Source organism: Glycine soja, chromosome 19, assembly GCF_004193775.1.
Source record: "Glycine soja cultivar W05 chromosome 19, ASM419377v2, whole genome shotgun sequence".
NCBI classification, from domain to species: Eukaryota; Viridiplantae; Streptophyta; class Magnoliopsida; order Fabales; family Fabaceae; genus Glycine; species Glycine soja.
In genome coordinates this window covers 46,232,648-46,254,332 of record NC_041020.1, presented here as the reverse complement: position 1 = coordinate 46,254,332, position 21,685 = coordinate 46,232,648, and the positions used below count along the sequence as shown (strand labels likewise).

Genomic DNA, 21,685 nt, shown 5'->3' with positions numbered 1-21,685 from the left:
AATTTTAGATCAAGAAAATATATCTAGTGGGAGTACTTATTTTATTTGAGAGTAAAAAGAATAAATATTAACCACTAGAATTTTTATTAATTAGTTAATATCAAAACACATTAAATTTTTCTTATTTTATTTATAATTATATGATTTAAATTTAATTATCATATATGAGTCATCTCACTATATCTATAAATTAATTATCAAAATCAAATATCATATTATTATTTTAAAAACAACGTGACTTATTTTTTATTTTTTATTCATATCACACACATATATTTTTAATCAAATTAAACATAAAAAAATATAATTCTGAATTATTTTGAATGATTACAAAATTAGAATTAGAATTGAAATTATAATTTCCAACCATAATTCCATATCTTACCTCAAACCTGGTTGTAAGAGAAGCCAAAAAAGGTTGTGTAACAGTAAAATCAATTCCTAATTTCCTACCCACAATACAAATATACAAAAACACGTTAGGAATTATAAATTAGTACATCTTCCCACGTCACTTAAAAGTCCAAAAAAGATCAGTTTAGTCCTAGTCACAAAATTTAAATTTCCATCGATTTCAATGAAAATTAAAAATAGAGAAAAGTAGCTTTTCAAGTAGTTGTAGATCTTGCTCCCCAAGAAACAAATGATGAATATCCATCCAACTCAGTCCTAAGCACACCTACCCTATTCTTCTCTCTCACTCACTCACACCCAAAACAAAAGAAAAATTCATAGCTATGAGTGGTGCTGAAGCGCGACCTTGTGACTACTGTGGCAACTCCACAGCACTTCTCTATTGCAGAGCCGATTCAGCAAAACTCTGTTTCTCGTGCGATCGCGAAGTTCACTCCACCAACCAGCTCTTCTCCAAGCACACGCGCACGCTGCTCTGCGACGCATGCGATGATTCCCCTGCGACCATACTCTGTTCAACCGACACCTCTGTTCTGTGCCAGAACTGCGACTGGGAGAACCACAACCCTGCGCTCTCCGATTCCCTTCACGAGCGAAGGCCCCTCGAAGGCTTCACTGGGTGCCCTTCCGTCTCCGAACTCTTGTCCATCGTGGGGTTTTCGGATATCAGCAAAAAATCTCTGCTTTTTTCGCCTCAGGGAAGTGTCGCTGATGGGTTCTTCGGCGCCAGCGAGATTGAAGGGCTTTCGGATATGTTCGTGTGGGATGCGCCTTCTTTTGTTACGCTTGATGATTTGATTTCTTCCTCTCCTTCTTCTCATAGCTTTCAGGCCATGAAGGTTCCTCCTCTGCCCAAGGTATATATGAAAGCAATACTAAATATCTGTGAATTGTTTGATAGAGCCATTAGGATACCCCCCCGCAGAATTTGAGTTTGGAGGACTAAATATGATAACGGGTGGTGCGATAATTTGGGTTCGGAATTAACTCAATCTTAAATTAGGTCATGGAGTGAAACTTGTCTTCCATTTATATACTAGTAAATGTGAGATTTCTAACACTTTTTTTTTGTTCCCTTGTTTGAATGCTGAGAAAATAGAAAATGCAATGGAAATTTAGTATTTGGGTTTTGCCGTGATTTTTTAAAGACGGTGGGGTTTCTTTTTTAGGTCTTGTTTTTTTTTTTTTAATTGGAGGGTTTGGTTGATGAAAAATGTCAATTTTTTATTTATTTAGGTGTGGTTGTTTTATAGGTTAGTGGATTATTTGGGTGTGAAAGAAGACATTGAAAATCTGTGTCTATTGCCTACAATTTTGACTTGTTTAGGGTATTGTTATTGATTCAGAATCGAAAGGCTGCTTGTGGGCAACACAAAGAAGAGATTCTTAGTCAGCTTCGGGAATTGGCCAAGTCTGAGCCTTTGGACCTTGAACCATATGTGCAATCGGGTAACTTGTCCTTGGGTTTTGAACGTGACCCGGAGGCTGATATCTTTCCTTCTCATGAGGTAAAGCTTTTACTTCACTTGTTTTGTACTTGTGTTTTCTTGTCAAAAGCTGGGGCTGATGCCTGATGATGGGTTATTTGTTTTTTCCAACCATGTAATTTTATTTGTGTTTGTATAAGGGATGGATTTTTGTGTCTCTAGATTGGATTTGCCTTGTTTTTCCTTTTTTATATGTTCAAATCGAAGTTTTGTTGTGAATTTTTGTCAAACTATCTTAATTTGTTAAAGAGGAGAGTGTTAGCTGTGATTGATCTTGCTTGACAAAAGACTATTTGCATAAAATTTTGATATCTACTGGCATCTTAACTCACTCGCTGGGGTATTCATAAGATGAACCTGGGGGGTAGTATGATATTGGCACTTACATTCCATGTAGTATGTGGTATGATTATACAGTTCAACAGTTCATCCGTTGAACAAGTTGTTATACTGGGTAAATTTAGTTGAATTATTGCTGAAAGGGTTTCATTATTGGATTCTCCAACTTACTATAAGATGTCTTGGAGTCATAGCAAGGAAATATGACTGATGGATTGGTTTGCTCAAACATTTGACTGGCTCTTATACGAGGATTTTGCTCTTCTAAAATGAGAATAATAGTAAAAATATGGCATTTCCAGTAGATATGTTGCATGTGATGTAATGATGGGTCATGAATGATACTCTGAATACACTTTAATTTGACTGACTAGAAAACTTTTCACAGCCTACTATTATTTATTTATTTTTTGAAATTTAGTTCTGTTTTGCCTGGAGAAACTTATTTAATGGTCCAGCATTCTTATAATTTTGAATCCTAATTTTCGCTGTTATGATATATCTTTTGCAAAACCAATCACCAGCAACATCTATCTTGCTTTGTTATTTCCTATGGCTTGCCTTGTTCTATTGTTGTTATGGACAGACTAGGTCTTTAGGTTGTTCTTTTAATGGTAGAACTATTCAATGATGCCTTCTTCACTTTTTATTTTAAATAAAATCATTGTGCTGCCTTATTGACTGTGTATTTCAGTGGCATAGAGAAAGCAGCGAGCCTATGCATCAAGTTGTGCCTCCTGACCCATCAATGGGAACTTATACTGAAGAAATTCCAGTTAAACATTCTACTTCTGCTGTTGGGGAAAATCACACCTATGGTGACAATGAAGGGAAACCATCCATTTCTCTCAAGTCTGAAACCCTATCAACTACTCCCAAAGCTGCAGCATGTGAGTTAACAAGCCAAGAAAGAGATTCTGCATTATTACGGTACAAGCAGAAGAAGAAAACAAGGAGGTATTACAATTACAGCATCTTTTGCTTGCTTTGTGTTTGTGTGAGAGGTATCTATTAATTTCTAATGCTTGGAAGTGCTCATTTGAGACTGAGCCACTCAATTTCTGATATGTTAAGTTCTCAATACACAATATCCCAGGCCTTTAACCGAAACATGCTGAAATTATAGAAATAAGAGTTATTTTCATTTCCATCTATTCATAGGACAAGCTTTAACTCCTCCTAGACATGTTTTATAAACATTGGCCACAAGTAAGGTTGGATATATTTTTGGGAGTTGGGACCTTCCTTTTTGATATATTTTCTTTGGGAGATATCAGGAATGATTCATTAATATGTTACATAGTTTTCTCCAATATGTTGACTGAAAGAGTTCAGTTCAGACTTTTCTGGAAGAATGGTCTTGTTATTTTTTTATCACCATTTACTGTGTTCCGTGCTTCTGTTGTTAACGAGGCATTTTCTTCTCCTTGCTAAATTAAATGATTGTTGTATTGTTTATTAATATGAATTATGAACTGCAAGTATTTGTGTATGTGTGAATTGTGGTCATGATGATTGTATATATGAATTTATAACTTTCTTAGATTATTAAATTGACATGCTTTATATGGAAAACAACAGATTTGACAAGCACATAAGGTATGAATCACGAAAAGTTCGGGCTGAAAGCAGGGTAAGAGTCAAGGGCCGATTTGCCAAGATGGGACATGAACATTGAAATCATGGTAGGCTGCTATGACATCATAACTACAATTCCCAAGCTCAAATCACATACATTATGTAACGCATCCCTTGTATAGTGAAGTTGAAAAAATTTTCCAAGTGATGTATTCTTGGATTCAGAGCTAGGATATTATGCAGACATATTTTTGCAATACAGTTGACAGTAGTGTTTTTATCATCCTTTTTGCTTCATAATTGACTGCACCTGAGGTAGACAAATATGTGCAGACTTCTGTAAATCAGAAGCAAATTTACTGGGGTCTAGGATCATGTTTGGAGAGTATCTTGTGAACAGACTTAGAATTTGTTTTTCTTGATTATCAAATAAATAAATTAAAAAAAAAAAAAAAAACTCAACTTGAGATAGCTTGCAGACTCCTTAAATTGGTTTGAATAAGTGTTGAACATTCCATGGGAGCAAGGGAAAACAAGTTATACTTATCTAAATATTTGAATATTATGAGAATATGAAGATTGAGGTATAGCACAGCTCAGAAAGTGCTAGCTGAAGATTCATGACAAAAGAACACATATCTTCTGCAAATTCATCGTTTCTTGTTTTGACGAGGGGGATATGTTACTGAACTCAGCTGAGTCTGCATGTTTTTTTTTACCTCTTAAATTTCTATGTGCTTCGAAGTAATTTGAGAACAATAAACACTGCTGAGTGATGACTCAGCAAAAAGCTGGCAAATAAAAGTGGTTAGTGCACAAAAGCAAAGGACACAAACTGTCTAATTTATCAGACTAATTGTCTGGTAAACACTGAAGTATGTGTTGATGAGCAGCATTATGTTCTAATCATCTAATATAGAAAAACAATATAATATGTTCTGTGCTTCATGCATATTGCCAAGTTATGTAATATTCGGCTGTACTTTAGTCCATTGGTATTTGATTGAATGCAATGCGTGGGAGGCAATCCTTGTCTTCATGGACCCTCATAACATTCGTTTTTTTTACAATTTTTTTATTTATTTCATCTTATAAATGTGATTATGTACTTTCTTCTCTTCATTTGCAAATCATGCTTACTTAAAGCTTTGATATCATGTTCGACAAACGTCATTAGCCTTCGAAGTATATATGGAGCAGAAGATACATTGGAGAAGGAACCATTTTGCTGGCTAACGCATTCTTATGTAATTGTTTTAGAGAACAGTAGCTTGGATGATGTTTACGTTCTCCTGCAAAATGTAAGCTTGTACAAGTTTTTTTTTTTCCCCATTACACTTATGAAGCTTAAAGGATGTAGAGTTGTATGGTGTTACTTGTAGACATTCCTCAGAAATTTATGAAAGTATGACGTGTATATACCAAAAATAAAAAAAATTATGAATGGTTGATGTGGGAAGTTTAATGGTGAATTCCTTGGAATATATGCCAAAAGCCACTTCTCAGTTATTTGACCTTGAATAGTTTTATATTTTTCATTACCTTAATATTTTTACCCCTTCTAGTGTTGAAGCTTTCTCTGATTGATAAGCCATCTCACATCTAATCCATCTTGGTAATGTTCATGTTCAAAATAAGGTGAAACGAAAGGGACGAAGCTAGAACATAATTGAAGAAAGAGATGATACTACTGTACTATCGGTTATAAATATTTGTACTAGCTAGCCAAGCCAAAATAAATAAATAAAATACAAAGTTGTCCCAGGAGCTGCTACTTTAATGCTGCCAAAGCAATTAGTCCGCACTAACAAGGTCATTGTAAAATGGATTGGATAGCAGGGTATGTGTCATTCTCTTGCCACAAGGTTCTTGATTAATCAAACGTCCAAAATAATTAATGCTAACATACATAAACACGTATGGGACATGTTTGCTGGGCAAAGATGGTGCGTAATGATTATTGTATTCATGCATCAACCGTGGTGGGTGCCCCTCTTCACAAAGTGTAAGAAATTTCTTGGTCCCCACACGTTTTGGTCCCCTTGGCAACTACTGCATAAATGCCATTGTCTTCACCTTCCTATGAAAGAAATTAGCGTGAGCCGGTGAGGTCTCTTTCTAACGCTTCTCGAATATCCAAAGGGTTCTTTTTCACATTAAAAACCACATTCAATAATGGTGCCACCGTTAAGGCACAGGTTTCCCATTGACCTGAAAGGAAAAATAGGATTTTTGTTTCTTTTTGTTAACTCGTTGCTTGAAGCCCAAATATCCCAACTGCTAGTGAATCTCTGTTTCTATCTGAAACTAAATTCTGAGTTTACCTGTGTAATGCAACAATTTAGATCACATTAGGGTTATATCCTAATATTGTAAATATTTTACATTATCAATCAATAAAAAAATAATTATTAATATAACTTTTAATATAAATATTATAAAAGACAATAAATTTATTATATATCATCATTTATAATTTGATGACATTATAAAATTATTTTATATCATCAGTTCGTAATCTATTTTTTCAAAAGTATATGCATCATCTGTCCGTATGAACAGGATTGCTTAAGTTATGTTAGGGAAACTTTCGCACTATCTGGTCTTTTTAATTGCCAGAAATATAAATTGGGTTGCAACCTATTATATAGTTGGATAAGCATCAGTTTGGGCCGAACTATAAGTGCTACTAGTCCAGTTCCTATGTACCGAGCCCACAAAGCATACTGGTCCCGAAGAACGGAGCCCGAGTTTATAAGGCTAAAAATGACCCAACACATTTTTAACCTGATGGAACTATGGAAGGCCAGCATCTAGATTTTCCGCTTCAATAGCTGTGTAGAACTCACACTTGGAAAATTTCAAAAATTTTAATAGGAAAGAGAAAAACACAACGGATGTGTGTGACCAAACCCATACACTCATTATTTCTTTTTCTCTCCTATTGGAATTTTCTAGTGACGGGAGAAAATCTAGACCCCTTTTATCCTAGAGATGCTTTCGAAATTAGACGATTGTAAATTTTGCTGTAGCAACAACAACAAAATATCTCACTATGAATTTGATTATATAGATCACCAATGTCATTTGACACAATTAAAAATTAAAGTTTAAAAAGTATTATTGAGCATGAGATGTCTCCTTTAAGTTTCTGTCAACATCTTTTATGGTTTTTATTCTTTTTTTTTATTGGACTAAAAATCATACAATATACTTTTCTAGTTGACGTCTCTTATATCCTTTTTGATACATCTCCAAACACTTTAATCAATTTGTTGTCATATTTTTCTTGATGGGTGTTAGATGCTTACATCAATATTTTCTTGTATATGAACATTCTAAATTCTATCTATTATTACATGATTATATATTTATTTTAACATTCTCATTTATGTTATTTTCACTTTTGTCTTAGGTTATCATTTTAAAGTTCAACATTCACTACCATATAATATTATTGGATGTATAATTGTGAATTTTGCATGTTTTAAAATTTTGAAAGTCATATAGGATGGGATAAAGGGTTTGGAAACATAATTTTTGTGTGCAAATTAACTATGAATCAAGGTGTTGTCAGGATGCAATTCCTTGTTAGCGGCTTATGTATTAGAAAAAATCTAAGTCTAACGGTGGCTAGAAATAATGTTAAAATATAATAAGAGTAAAAAGAGATAAAATAATATCTAATTATTTAGTCATAATTTAAAATTTGCTAATTATATATATGTTAAAATAATTATCAATATTTATATTTAATTTATTTTATTCAATGTAATGAGGTAATATAAATAGATTTGTGTTATAATTTTAATGTTTTATTTATAAAAGACTGAAATTTGATGAGAGTAAGAGTTAAATATTTTTTAACATGGGAATGGTAAACAATAATTTTTAACAAGATAATGAAAATAATAATAAATTAGGAAATTATAAACTCAAATGCTACATGAAATAATATTACAAAATACGTTGTAAATTAAGTGAAATACTCTTGAGTTTAATAGTTATATACTATTAATATAAAAATTTATAGACTATTAACTAATCATAAATTAATACTGTTAGTATAACAAACTTATTATACGTTTGTGATTGAATAAAATTTTTTTTAACATTTATGGTGCATAATATACTTTGATTAAACCCTAAACTTATTATGTCCCTGCCAAACACATTCAATGAAGGCAACTTCTAAACACGGAAACCAAGTACAACAATTCAAGTTTCAGGCTATTTATTAGTATTGATTGTGGCATGTGCCTTCAATAAGGTGTCTGTAGATCCCTTAGCCTTCATTCTAGGAATTACAATAATAATACTGTCTGCATTTGACTGGAAGATCTTTCCTTTTTAAGTACTTATTTTGAGAGTTATGTAATGGTTGTGTAATTTTACATCCTCGTTATTATATATGATTAATTTATTTAATTATAATTTATTATATATGATTAATTTATTGCATAAGCATGAAATTCTTTTATTTTAAAAATGCAACTGTCTCTTTATGAAATTATCTTAGAAGAAAAATTATTGGCCAATGGATATATAGCTAATTAAGAAATTAACGACTATGGATGGATCTATAGTAAAAAAAAAACAACGTGCTAGTATTTCACTAGTTAGTCGTTACAACAATACACGTATATTCCCTTCTTTTATTATTACAGTACACGTACGTATATTCCCTTCTTTTATTATTATTACTAGGTAACATTAATTTCCTTTGAAGAAGGAGGGTGGAGAAGGTCGTCGTATATTGAGATATCTATGGTAGCTACGACGTGACTACTTACTACATTTACCTACTTTTCCAAAGTGAAATGATCACTTTATCACGCATTCATTCAGAAAAAACAAATTAAAGTAGCTAGCTAGCTAGCTATATTAATTTACTGTTACTGCTCTCTTAAATAAATCGACCTACCATCTGCTAAAGTATATTTACTACAAACGAACCACATTCAATTTAATCACTACTTGGGGCATATCTATATCTTTAAGTGCTTTGGCGTTCTTCATCAAACACAACAATAAGTGCAAGCTAGGTCTAAGCCAAAAATACGATTCACACCCTTAATTAATTAATTAACACTACAAATATATATATTATAGTGTGTATCATATTGAGATCTAGCTTCTTGTTCTGTAATGGAGTTTGAGAACAGAAAGGAGCACGAGCAAGAGAAAGACGGTGGAGCCGAAGAGGGAGAGGACCAATGCAGCAGTGACGTGGCGACAATAGGCGTCAAAGACGTTGCACACTTTCATCCATTGCACGTGCGAGTTGCCCTTCTGTGCTATCACTCCCACTGCACAGGCTGCACCATTGGCTGAGAACAACAAAGCCATCATCACAAGATCTAGCGCTGTTAGCCCCAAAAGCGTCACATCGTTATTTTTTCTTCCACTGCTTCTCCCATCAATGTGATAACCAATGATGCAGCTGCGTATGAGCATGCTATCGCGTTTATCACCAAGAAAAACCTGTTCCAGATTTGACTCGTTTTTTTTAGATCACAGTGGAAACAATAAACCTTTAACTATCTTAACTATATTCGTATAAATTAATCTTGAAAAATACTTGTGCCAATTCTAATTCTCATTTCTGAATTCCAGTACACAAAATGAAGAAAGAAATTGTTGTTTTAGGAGTAAAAATACCTTTAACAACTACATATTTTTTGACTAATCAATATAAACATACAAAGAGTAATTAAATATTCATAGATTCATATTCTCTTCTATCTCATTTTTATTTTATTTTCTATCTATTTTTCTCCCCATTTTCTATCATATATCACTTGTCACATCTATCATTTTTTTTTCTTCTGATCTCTCTTTTCTTCCACTTAAAATCGATCCCAAAATGTGGTGAATATTTATGATTTTTCAAAAAAAATAAATGACTATAAAGTATTTGATATTTGAATAGTTATGATTAAAAAGTAGATATAAATATTTTTTTTTTCAAATTATAATTAGAAAAAAAAGTATCTCTTTTCACACACTCTAATTTGCTAAATAGACCACCTTATGTGTGTATACATGGATGAGTTTCTTGGCAATAAATAAAGAAAGAAAAAAACAAGTGTTGAATGAGAGTGAGAAGGGCTTACACAATAGCAGAGACATATTCCCACTTAGCAGTGGCTTTGAACTGCATTTCGGCATAGGAGATGACTTTGGTCTCATTGTCAACACCAACAATGATGGTTGCTACAAGAGTGAGTGAGAGGCCAAGAAACCGCAGCAACAGATCGTAGGGCCTAATTTCTCTCATTGGTCTCTCCACCACCTTCACATCGCAGTGCACTCCATCCACGTTCGGCTTCGACGACATCTGGCTGCTCATACTCTCTTCAATTACTGGATCTGGTATAATGGTCTTGAGAGAAAGAAAAAACCGGACTCAGAAGAAGAATATATAAAATGTTGTTATAACATACGGAAAGGAGATAGAGGGTTGATGGGATGTTATTAGGAGAAAGATGTATATATGAATGAGAAAGGTGGGGAGGTTGGAGATGCATTCAAGGCACCACGTACGGCCTGTACCTATTTAATGTCATCAACAATCTATGCCCAATGCTCATATGCATTACTCTAGCTTGTAGAGTAATGACATATCAGATATCCTTTTTTTTCTTAAGAAAAGTTGCAGAATGGGGTGATGCTCCTGATATTAGGATGTGAATGACACGTTAGATTAGATTTATATTTGAATACAGTTATTTTAGTATCAACAAGCTAGATAAGTAGCATTATAGACATTTTTGAACTCACTTATCAAGAATGAGAGATTTGGTACTGAATCTTTAATTATCTGTATTAACTTATTATTGGTCTATAATGTCTTTTAATAGTAATTATATTTTTTTATTTATCTTTTTCTAACATTAGTTATTATACTTCTATTTTTTTTTTCTCCTTTTCATTCTAGGTGTCAAATAGAAGAAATTATTATCCGGATTGGGGACACATCAGTTATGGTTCTGACCAATAAAACTATGAATGTAGATTATTATTAAGAGGGATATTCACTAACATTAGCATGTAACGATGTTAACCAAAATGAGATACATATTAAGTTTAAAGATTAAAATGTTAATAAGTGATTGAATTTAAGAATTAAAATAACAATAAATTATTAAATTTAGAGATCAAATTAAAAATCTAACATTTTTATACAGGACAATTATGTAAATGATATGACAATCATAAGTTATCATATCAGCAAACATGTAGGTGTGGTCAAAGATAAAATGAATATGTTACATTTTATGCATATTTAAAAATAATTTAAATTTTTACGTTTATCAAAAATCTGATTGTCAGCATCTAACAAATTAAAAAACAAAAATATTTATCAGTTTTTTTTTTCTCTTTGCGAATCAATAATAACATAGTTTTTTTTTATTCAGTGTGGAAACATAGACAAAAGAATCACCCTAGCCTATCCTTGAGAAGGAAAAATGCATGGTTATCACATTTTTTTGTATAAGGAGGGCAAAAAACGCCCTAAAGCAAAACTACACACGCAAAACAACGACCAAATTAAAGGAAGTCTTTAGGGAAAAATAAAACTGACTATCATGGACTATCTATAAAATGAAAAGTAATTTCCAGCAACTGAGCATAAATTGCTAGATCAAAGAACTTTAAATAATAGCAATAGAGTCATAAGAATGATTATCAGGACATGCACTTAATTACTTTGCTCCAAATAAATAGTATTCAAAGAATCATATTCTAATAATATAGTAAATAAATAAATAAAAAGTGAAATCACATTTTGGCACAAGGTAACCTGAGCTATGTTTTCATTACTCAACATTGTTTTTGAATGCGAACATTAATTGGTACATTCATTTTCTTAAGTTCAATTTAACGTTGATGATTGTGACAACTGTACACTTAAGATCGCGAAAATAATACTTTTTGAAAATAACTAAACTGCGATTGACTATAAGCTTGTTAAATAGTGTGATAGAAAAGAAGATACAAACAAACAAAAAATACCCTGTAAAGTATATATATTTTGGTGTTTATTTAATTCAAATTCAATAGTCATCAAGGAAATTGCAGACTTTATTCATCGAATGAGTATACCATAACAAATTTTGCAAGGAAAATAAGGGTGAATGAATACACAGAAGTAACGAAAAGCTTGCATAGTTAAAGGCTCTTTTCTTCTTTTTGGCTAATAAAAAGTTCAAAATTGAGGATTTTGAAGGAAATCACTAGCTTGAGAGACAATGAAGATATGAATCATCCACAAACAAGAATTTCCAATATTCAAACCTAAGCTATGTTGTCATGAACAGACAAATCTTCACGTCGTTTTGGCGCCTTTGTCAGCTTTGAAATCAGTTGTGGAGCTTATTGATCGATTTGGGCAAGGCCGTTGTCATTGCGCTCCAGATTTCGTTTAATACTAATTTATTTATTGTTAATTTTTTAATGACGTGTCAGTATTTTATTATGTTTAGGGTAGTGTCCTCTAATTGTAATTGGTATACTCTGCAAATTGTTAGGGTTTGCACCTCAATTTCGGCGATGAAGAAGAACGACAAGGTACGCAGCGATAAGCAGAAACAAATAATGACGAAAAAGAAGAACATTTCGAGGTTGGGTGGAAGTGGCCTTTCGCTCGACGCTTTCGCCAACGCAAAATCCAAGAACAATCTCTATAACCCAGCCATCATAAGTACGCAACTTTCTCTTTTTAACTATTAGTCGTTCAACTTCTCACCAATGCTTTTAAACCCTTTTATCGTTTATTGCAAAACCCTGTTTTTTGTGGTTGAAATTGTGAATGATTGGGTGCATTTTTAGCATGCTATGTGCCTTTTATTATTCCTGCTGAGTACGAGAGTTTATGGAGAAACGGCCAACTCTGATGCCTAATAGCATCTTAAGTTTTGCAAACTTGAGTTGGGTTTCTGAGGATTAAGAGTGATAAGTTTTTCTTTGTTCCTTGCGCATATTTTACTGCTCACAGCCCTTTAAAGCATGCTCAATGGTTTCTCCCTTAATATTTTGGGCTCGACTTTTTCTTCATACTTTTCTACTTACACTTGCACAGCACCAGCAACGTTGTGCTTTCAATGTGGATGTGGCATTGTGTTTAGCATTTTCTAGGTTAAAACACAGATACTAATGGAGTTAGACACATGGAAATGCTATAACAGTTAACGTTTCCTTGCTAATTTCACCAAATGTTTTGGCATTTTCGTATCGGAAATCCCAGTTGGTTGTTGAATAAAGTTACCACTTTGTGCTAAATGGAATAAATTGGATATCTAATGGTGAGTCGAACAAAATGGAATGTCATGGAATGCAATTAGATTGAATTGAATAATAATGCTACCATTTCATTGCTTTGACGTTTTTAGGATAAAATGGGGAAAAATGTTTGTTTTACTTCATACCCCTGAAATTGGATGGAATGGAATACGTTCCTTCAAGGTTCAGTTCTATCCTATTTAAACAATCCAGCCAACAGAACCTAGAATCATTTCACTTCATTCCATTCTTTTTCATGTATCAAAAAATAGCTGTAGTCTTTCTTCCACTATTTAAAACTTCTTTCACCCAAACATCTTCCCTCTCATTTTGTGACATTGTCCAACACCCTTATTCTTTGTTTGTTGTGAGAATTAATATTTATTGGCTGAATCAATGTGATGAATTATAGTTTGAACCATAAAAATTAATCATACAATAAACAAATTTGATGAAGAAATTTCTTATAAGTGGTAGTTATAGTAAAATAAGTGCAAAGTGAATCAAGAATATATATTAATCTTGCAACTCATTTTCTACACTTCCACGAGGCTACATTTGTCAAAAATCTTTTGGAGCTAGTTGAAGTGGTTTTGTTAATGTAATTGAATATTTTGGTGATAATCAAAAACCTTAAGTCCTTGTCATGATTTGTTCAGATTATGTGATTCGTAAAAAATATGAAAGAGTTCTTTCTTCTGCACTTTCCATATGTTTTACAGATCCTACAATTTCCTTTTTTATAGTCTTTAAGACATGTTCCAATCGTGATAAGGTTAGTAAATAGGTCTCTAAACCCTTGCTTGAATTCTGATTATATCCTTATCATACATACTTAAGAATTGATATGAGAATGTGGGTGTCACGATATCTAACTTAAGTTCCTTTGTCATATACCATTACGCACTTCTCATGGGTGTTGTTTCCTTGTTGTCAGAGAAGCAAAGGGAGTTCTATAAAAATGCTAAGAATGTGAATAAGTTTAAGAAGTTGGTAAAGCAGCAAAACCAGCAAAATGATCCCTCCTTGGCTCAGAGACTTAAAGAGGTTTGATATCTTATTAGCTGCTTGCTTTGGGTTGTTAACATGATTGTGAAATTGATAAGGCCTAAGAGCGTATACTGTAATTTCAATTCATAATTACGCTCTTAAATATGTTTTTATGCACTATCCACTTAGTTTCTGTTTGCTATTACAGAATGTAAATGAAACTGAAGAGAACAAGGACAAGAGTGAGAGGAGGAAGAGGAAGAATAGCGCCCTTAGTTTGGAAGAGTTGTACAAGAAGCAGCATGAAGAGAAAGAGAAAGAAAGAATGGAGAAAGAGGCTGTCCTGAGGGTAAAGAAGGAAGACAGAGAACAAGCTGAAGCTCAGAGAAAGGCTATGCGAGAAAAAATGCTTAAGAAGACACGAAAAGGGCAGCCTGTTATGAAATACAGAATTGAGCATCTTTTGGAGACTATTCAAGGCTCAACTAAAAGCAGCTGCCAGTAAATCCTGAGTCGTGGAGTAGAAAAGGACCAATGGTGGAGAACATTCCTTCTGTTGAATTTTATCAGAGCATCATGACAGTGACATTAATTCGGTGAACCAGCTTGAGTAGAACAGTTATTGAGGAAGGATGCACTGCTTAATGATATATTGATTGTAGCATATTTGATTGTGCAGTATACTATAGTTCATCACAATTTTGTGCAGACTAGATTTCCATCTTCATCCATGGTTGTATCAAATTTTGTACCACAATCGATGCTAGTAATATTTATGTAGCAGCCGTGATAATCACTGTAGGCAGTGAGTACATTAAGTTGCCATTTGCGCCAATATAGAAACAGATAAATACGAAATGCAGAATGTTTATCATGTAAACTTTCTTCAATTTATTTAATCTATTATTATTCATGTAAGTATCATCTTAACGCAGGAAGGGATAATAGTAGTTGCAACCATTCTCTCACGGATAAAACGTAAGGTAGCTTTGAGAAATCTCATCGGTAATTCCAATATCTTAACCATTTACTCATCAAAGAAATTCGTTGATTCGTTGAAGTCAACCACACGAAATATGTGAGGGAAAAAAGAAAATTGTGCACCTATCTTCCTAATTGATATGCAAATTAGATATCACTTGAAAGTGGGTATCTCGCTGATTGAAAAGTAGCTTCTATTTTATTCATTTCAATTGTACGAACAGAGAGTATCTATTTGGCTGAGAGGCAGAGGAAGTGAAGATGGCACATCCCCAGTTACCTTCTTTTAGCCATATGAATTACACCAGATAAAATCACAAAGGGTAAGGAAAACACAGAAATGAAAAATCACCCTATGAACACAAAAACTCAATATGACAAAACTTGAGATTGTCAGAAATCTGAGGAGAGAAAAAGGTCATGGCCAGTGATACACCACGACGCGCCTCTTAGGGGAGGAGCAGATGAGCATGAGGGTGAGAGCAATTACCAGCGCCATGAGAAGTCCCATGAAGTCAATACATAACTCCACGCAAGCCATTGTTATGCCCTGGTCTTGCGTAAGTCTTGCTCTGCAAAGACGAAATAAGTTCGTGTATGGCCACCGGATTCACTTATCTTATTCTATGGCTTGTCTCTTTTAATTTAAAAAGTAAACCCATTATTAGCTCTATTACAAGTCTAAGTCCATTTAAATATGATTTACGACGTTTCTCATGGTGGTTGTTGAGTTGCACCAACGTTGACTTGATCAAGGGGCATGCTTGATTTATCTCTTTTCATTTTTTCCTCTAGTGGGTTAGTTTGTTTAATGTCCTTTAATCGCAACATTGTTTGAAAATTGAAAAATAAAGCAGCCCATTTTCTAGTTTTCAATATCAACTATCAAGTAGCTTTAATGTCCTTTAGTTTTCAAAACCAACTAATTGACGAGGTCTTTGGTCTTTATCATTTTTCAGAGGCTGAAAAAGCAATATTAAAAAAAAAAAACTCGTAAAGTAACGAAATTAGCTTCGTTACCTTGAATTAGAATAAGTTATTCCCGCTATAATATTCTAATTCAATTGCGTACGCAAGAATCTTTCCCTCAACTTATTATATTCTAAATTTTCTAACCACATGTACTATTTTTGTTCAGATTAGCTTGGCCTAACTTTTAGTTGATGACTTGAGCACCCCAGGGTAGACAAATTCGGGGTTAGGTTCCAAAAAAAATAAGATTTAGTTAGCCTATTTCGAGTTCAACCAAAGTCTATTCAATCAACAAGTTATGTAAAATTATTATGCTCTTTGTTTCTTACTCGTGAAATAAAATGCCTTTACTTTATGATTTAAATTCATCTTAGACCCCTCTCAACTGTAGTCAGGAAAAGAAGCAAAGAAAAATCAAATAGGTTGTTTCCCATTATTTTTACTTTTTTTAAAAAATTTCCCAATTTACTGATCTTTATGCCAAATATTACATTCAATGAGATTCTCTCGAATATATATATATATATATATAATAAGTGGGCATGCTTTATTAATTAATCTTATCTAGTAAGTAGTTACAACAGAAGCAGAGCACATTGCAAACCAAACAGATTGATTAAGACCAAATTACCAAAAAAATAAAAGATCAAGTGACGGAGAGAAGTCCAAATTTTTTGTTAGGTTGCACCTGAACTTGAGGTTGCGAAATTGAATCCAAATGAAACTCAATACCTATATGACATTGGCAAAATTGTATAATTGTTTGTGCTTAATTTGTGTTCAAATACAATTTCTAGGAAATGTATAAAACTTGGTTTAATCAATTATTTCTTAAAAAAATCAATCAATTAAAAGAAAATGAATAGAATAAAATTAATAACATAAATGAGCACATAAACTTAAATCTTAAACAAAACTTTTCATCTCCATGTTTTAAATATTTTTTTTCTAAATTTAAAGTGTAATTTTTGTATCAGATTATATTTTAATCCATATACATTTAACTTCTATGTAACTTGTACCTCAGGCAAGGGGATTGTGTAATCATAAGATCACCCATAATCTTACTTATAGCATCTTAAGTTTTAAGTTTGATTCCTGTTCAATCCAATTACCTATGAAAGCAGCGTAATTATATGTCAAAATTCTTGAAATACGATGAAACATTTTGATATATCATAACGTAATGTCCTGACCCATGAATATTGAAGAAATATGCACAATAGACAAACATAAATAATCTTTTCTATGATCTAAGAAGCCAGGACATTTCACCTAAGTATTCTAAACTGAGTGACCTCCACTTAGAGAAAATCTTTTTTGAAAGAGTTTTTTTTTTCTACATGTTAGATTTGATACTTCCATATACAAATGTCAATAACTGTCTAACAAGTATAAACTGATCCAAAATATAATCTTCAAAATGCCTCCAATTAATCAGCTTTCAGGAAAACCCCCATCAATTATTGGTTTAGCTTATCTTGTACAGATACAAACTCAAAGAAGAAAAACAAAAAGAAAATCTTTGATTTTTGAATTCTTGATCTTCCTACTTCGATCCTCTCTCTGACTCAATTCTCGAACTTTATAATCTTCAAAATTGACATTTATTAAGTTTTCATTCAGTTCATGTTATTTTACTATGCCACACAAATACACATAAAGCTCATCATTTTCCCGAAGAGCCACACGTTAAAATAATCATATAAAAAGTATTTATATTCATAAATTTCTAAATAAAGCAGGTCTCACACGACAATAACTAAAAATAAAAGAAAAACCCTCTGAAAATATATCTCAAACATTGTAGAGATTTACCGAAGTGGTGAGCGGAGAGGCGTCAAAGATAACGTTGCCAAGTCAGAGGATAATATCCTTTTAATTTTATTTTCCAAGCCTTCATTTTAATTAATAGTGATTGTTTTTTCAAACACAACGCAAACAAAAGGGCTAAAATGAATCTTTGCAAGTTTGGGCATCTAATATTTTAATTCTGTGTATACCCAGTTTAGACTGTTTAGTAATTTCTTAATTTAAGAAATTAAAGAAACTAGAAAAAAAAAACAGTCTGATTATGAGGTGGAGCAATAATGTAAAGTTGTTAAATTACTATTAGCCCATATAAAAAGTTATCGATATCTTTCGAAATGTGAGAATGCTATATTATTTATTGTCTATTTTTCTAACCAAAACTTTTACAGAAATATATTAATAAAATAGTAATAATACTAATAATATTAATGTACTATTGACGATGAAGAAATATACTATTACGAAACTTATTAATATTCAAGAAATATACTAATAAAATAATAATCCTAAAAATATAATTATTAATATTATTATTATTATTATTATTATTATTATTATATTTTATTAATATATTTATAGAAGTATAAACTAATATTAATAATATTTTTAATAAATATTATTAGTATTAATGTTGAGGCGATTCAGATTAGTGTTGATGTTGAGCATCTAATTTGCATATTTTAATAACTTCAATTTATATTTATATCAAATATTCAAATTTTTGTATCATTTTAAATAATTTATATTTATGGGCTGGGCTAAAGATGTTATACAATGCTTGAAGAGAGTACATGTCATTGAGGCCCAAAACCCTGACGATGGAGTGGATTATTCAAGAATCATGTTCGGCCTCGCACGTAATTGGAATTTGTAGTAGAGACATGATAAAATAATTATTCTAATAATTGAAGATTTCAAAATAATTAATCTATAACGTGATAGCATTAAAACTTGAGGGAAAAAAGTTTATGTATTCATAGTGTAAAAAGTTTTACACAATCATTTAATCATAATTCATCATATATGATAAGTTTGTTAACTTTTAAAATTATTATTTTTAATCCTGTTTGGGATGGTTTTGAGTTTTGAATTTTTTTAAAATAACAAACAGATTTTAGTTTTAGTTTCAAAAAAATTTCAAACCAATTTTTAAAATATAATTAGTTTCAAATAAAGTCATTTTGAAAATTTCTTATTTATTAAAATTAGTTTAAGAGTGTTTTTGTGTAATAATAATGACAATGATGATATGGTGTTAGTGATGTTAGAAGTAACACCAGCAATAGAGATACCAATGGTGGTTATAGTGACAATGACAATAGTGATAATGATGGTGGAGGTAACATTGGTGGTGGTGACAACCGATGGTGGTAACAATGTTGGTAGGGTGGTTGTGGTAGTGGTGTTAGTGTTGGAAGCAACTGATGGTGGTGGTTATGGTGGCAATGATGATGACGGATGTGGTATCGTTGGTAGTGGTGATAGTGATAGTGACATTGATGGTGGTGGTGGTAGCAGCAATGTCGATGGTGATGTCGGTGGTGACAATGATGATAATGGTGTTGGTGGCGCCACCAAAGTGGTGGTGGTTGTAGTGACAGTGACGAAAGTAGTGGTGATAGTGACAATGTTGGTGATAACGATAATAATAATCATGATGGTGACAATCAGGTACAATGGTGATAACAATGATGGTAGTGGTGTTGGTGTGATCATGACAATGATGGTAGTGGGGGATGCTAGTAGCAATATTGGTATTGGCAACAAGTGGTGATGGTGTGGTGGTGGTTGCAATGATGACGGTGGTGGTTGTGGTGGTGATGATAGTAATAGAGATGGTATTATTGATAATGATAGTGGTGGTGACAATAACGGTGACATTGATGGTAGTGGTGGTGATGGCAACGATGGTGACAGTGACAGTGGTGGTTGTGTTAGCGGTGTTGGTGACGAAGGTAATGGTGGTAACAATGATAATGGTGGTGGTGATAGTAATGTCGATGATGATAGTAATAACAATGTTGGTGGTCATGGTAGTGACAATTAGTTACAGTGACAACGATGGTGATGGTAGTATCGATGGTGATAGTGACAATAACTATGGTGGTGGTGATAGTAACGATGATAACAAAAAGTATCATTATCAAATTGGGAAAAGTGTGTGTTTTTTAAACTAAACCAACTCACAAAATATTTTTTCTTGGTTTTAAAAATGAGTGGAAAAGTATTTCAAAGATAATTTAAAAATTATTTGAGTTTCATTTTTTATCAAATACTTTTTTGTTTGAAATATTTGAAAACCAAAAATAAAAGAACTCACAATCACCTCAAATGGACACACTTCAAATGATGATTTTATGATTCGATGATAATATAAAAATTATTTAATTGAGCATAAAACTTATACATGTAAATGGTCTAAAATTCATTTCTTATTGCTTCCATTCTTTTTTGACAAAGGAAAATGATATTAGATACGGAATATTATTGAACGAATCCATACAAATCTTATGTGCCACAAACTGATTGCTTTAGCTTTTTATTCTATTTCATACTTGAATGTTTATGCAATAACGTGGCTAGTTTTGAATTCGTGTGCATTTGTGTGAGAGATTTTCGTACTAATTAGCATCACTGTTTTACAAATAAGAAGGTTTAAGCGTAGCATGAGTTTACCTACTGAAGTGATATGGGCTGCAGCGTCATCGTAAGTTTTGTAATCATAGGACATCCATTTGCGACTGTAATATAAGTAATAAGTGTGCGTAAGAACAGTGAGATCAGAATGGAACAGGGAACTGGGTGAATTAATGATCAAAAGGACCATAATAATAAGAGAATATAAATGATGATGATCATTAACATGAAACGTGCGGCCATCATTAACTAATGAAACAAGGCCTCACTACAACTCGCACACCACACCTTCACCCTTTTCTTTCTTTCACTGCTTTTTCTTTATTGATTGGATAAGTTTGGTGGGGACGAAAGTGTACGTGCAACATACTGTTCTTGTCCTGCCCGCCACACTCTTTTTCTCTCACTGATTTTCAGTTTCCTTTTTTTTAAAAAGAAAAGTTGTTGATTACACCCTCTTCTCCGAAATTTAATTGACATGTTAGCGTACATTAAACAAAGGTTTTTGGCTACTTGATTAGAACATAATCTGAGTTTCTTTTTTCTCTGATTAGATTATTAGATTAGTGAGTCACTGTTATTATTATTTACTGTCAGGTGGATAGTAGAAAAGAAAAGAGCAGTTGAAGGAAGCAAAAAAGCTAGGGACACCATCCAATGTTACCGAATCTATCACGTGGCTCACCAGTCGAGGCTCTCCTCCTCTCTTTCCCCGATAAAATTGAATGAAAAGCAGAAGTCACCACACCTGAGGGAGGCCATTTTAGCGTAGCCTTTCTTATTTATTTCTTTTGCTTTTTCAAAATGGCAGTGCCACAAAATTTGGGCCATTCACTAATTAGCCTGCCAAAGCCACCTGAAACCTGATGGCTCTCCTCCGCAAGTAAAAACTTACTGGATTCTCTCCAGTTCTCAAGTGGAAGAGAGCTCCAAAGATCCATTCGCAGGCTTTTAGCCTTTTACACACTGCTTCCATTTGGATTTGGCAAGCTGTTAACGTAAAAACATAATCATAACTCCTAAATGCTGGGTAAAAGGCGTACGAACTAGATACCTTACGATTCAGTAGGCATAAAATAATACTAGTATAGTATATGTGAAGTATGAGCAATAAAGTGAAAAGATTGAATAAAACCTGATTCGTTTGTGAGAATTATTCTATACTTTTGGTAATGTAATTTATTGAGCAG

At 32.8% G+C, this 21,685-nt stretch overlaps 3 protein-coding genes and 1 pseudogene across 4 annotated transcripts; 3 read left to right on the top strand and 1 right to left on the bottom strand.

The window, feature by feature from the left end:
* The first annotated feature begins 632 nt into the window (after positions 1-632).
* Positions 633-4,289, top strand: LOC114400625 (zinc finger protein CONSTANS-LIKE 13-like). The gene is made up of 4 exons (XM_028363164.1): positions 633-1,271; positions 1,761-1,922; positions 2,935-3,197; positions 3,822-4,289. The coding sequence occupies exons 1-4, from the start codon at positions 738-740 to the stop codon at positions 3,916-3,918; spliced, it is 1,056 nt and encodes a 351-aa protein (XP_028218965.1). The 5' UTR covers positions 633-737; the 3' UTR covers positions 3,919-4,289.
* A 4,409-nt stretch (positions 4,290-8,698) lies between these two features.
* LOC114399884 lies at positions 8,699-10,362 on the bottom strand (annotated as a pseudogene). The gene is made up of 2 exons (XR_003663852.1): positions 9,935-10,362; positions 8,699-9,302 (listed from the first exon to the last, which is right to left on the bottom strand). The product of XR_003663852.1 is annotated as a CASP-like protein 1E1 (transcript).
* A 1,571-nt stretch (positions 10,363-11,933) lies between these two features.
* Positions 11,934-14,967, top strand: LOC114398429 (rRNA-processing protein FYV7-like). Its single transcript, XM_028360624.1, has 3 exons — positions 11,934-12,525; positions 14,041-14,150; positions 14,302-14,967. Exons 1-3 carry the CDS (start codon positions 12,279-12,281, stop codon positions 14,596-14,598), a joined length of 654 nt encoding a protein of 217 aa, XP_028216425.1. The 5' UTR covers positions 11,934-12,278; the 3' UTR covers positions 14,599-14,967.
* Positions 14,968-19,119: 4,152 nt separating this feature from the next.
* LOC114398880 (N66 matrix protein-like) lies at positions 19,120-19,905 on the top strand. Its single transcript, XM_028360988.1, has 2 exons — positions 19,120-19,628; positions 19,716-19,905. Exons 1-2 carry the CDS (start codon positions 19,120-19,122, stop codon positions 19,903-19,905), a joined length of 699 nt encoding a protein of 232 aa, XP_028216789.1.
* The last annotated feature ends 1,780 nt before the right edge of the window (positions 19,906-21,685 follow it).

What these genes read in the sequence shown, in the direction of transcription:
- LOC114400625 (XM_028363164.1), top strand. Translation starts at nt 738, where the DNA reads ATGAGTGGTGCTGAAGCGCGACCTTGTGACTACTGTGGCAACTCCACA. An exon ending in AGGTTCCTCCTCTGCCCAAG is followed by an intron (nt 1,272 to 1,760) that starts GTATATATGAAA and finishes TTATTGATTCAG; the next exon opens with AATCGAAAGGCTGCTTGTGG. An exon ending in ATATCTTTCCTTCTCATGAG is followed by an intron (nt 1,923 to 2,934) that starts GTAAAGCTTTTA and finishes TGTGTATTTCAG; the next exon opens with TGGCATAGAGAAAGCAGCGA.
- LOC114398429 (XM_028360624.1), top strand. Translation starts at nt 12,279, where the DNA reads ATGACGTGTCAGTATTTTATTATGTTTAGGGTAGTGTCCTCTAATTGT. An exon ending in CTATAACCCAGCCATCATAA is followed by an intron (nt 12,526 to 14,040) that starts GTACGCAACTTT and finishes CCTTGTTGTCAG; the next exon opens with AGAAGCAAAGGGAGTTCTAT. An exon ending in TGGCTCAGAGACTTAAAGAG is followed by an intron (nt 14,151 to 14,301) that starts GTTTGATATCTT and finishes TTGCTATTACAG; the next exon opens with AATGTAAATGAAACTGAAGA.
- LOC114398880 (XM_028360988.1), top strand. Translation starts at nt 19,120, where the DNA reads ATGTTAGAAGTAACACCAGCAATAGAGATACCAATGGTGGTTATAGTG. An exon ending in ATTGGTATTGGCAACAAGTG is followed by an intron (nt 19,629 to 19,715) that starts GTGATGGTGTGG and finishes TGATAATGATAG; the next exon opens with TGGTGGTGACAATAACGGTG.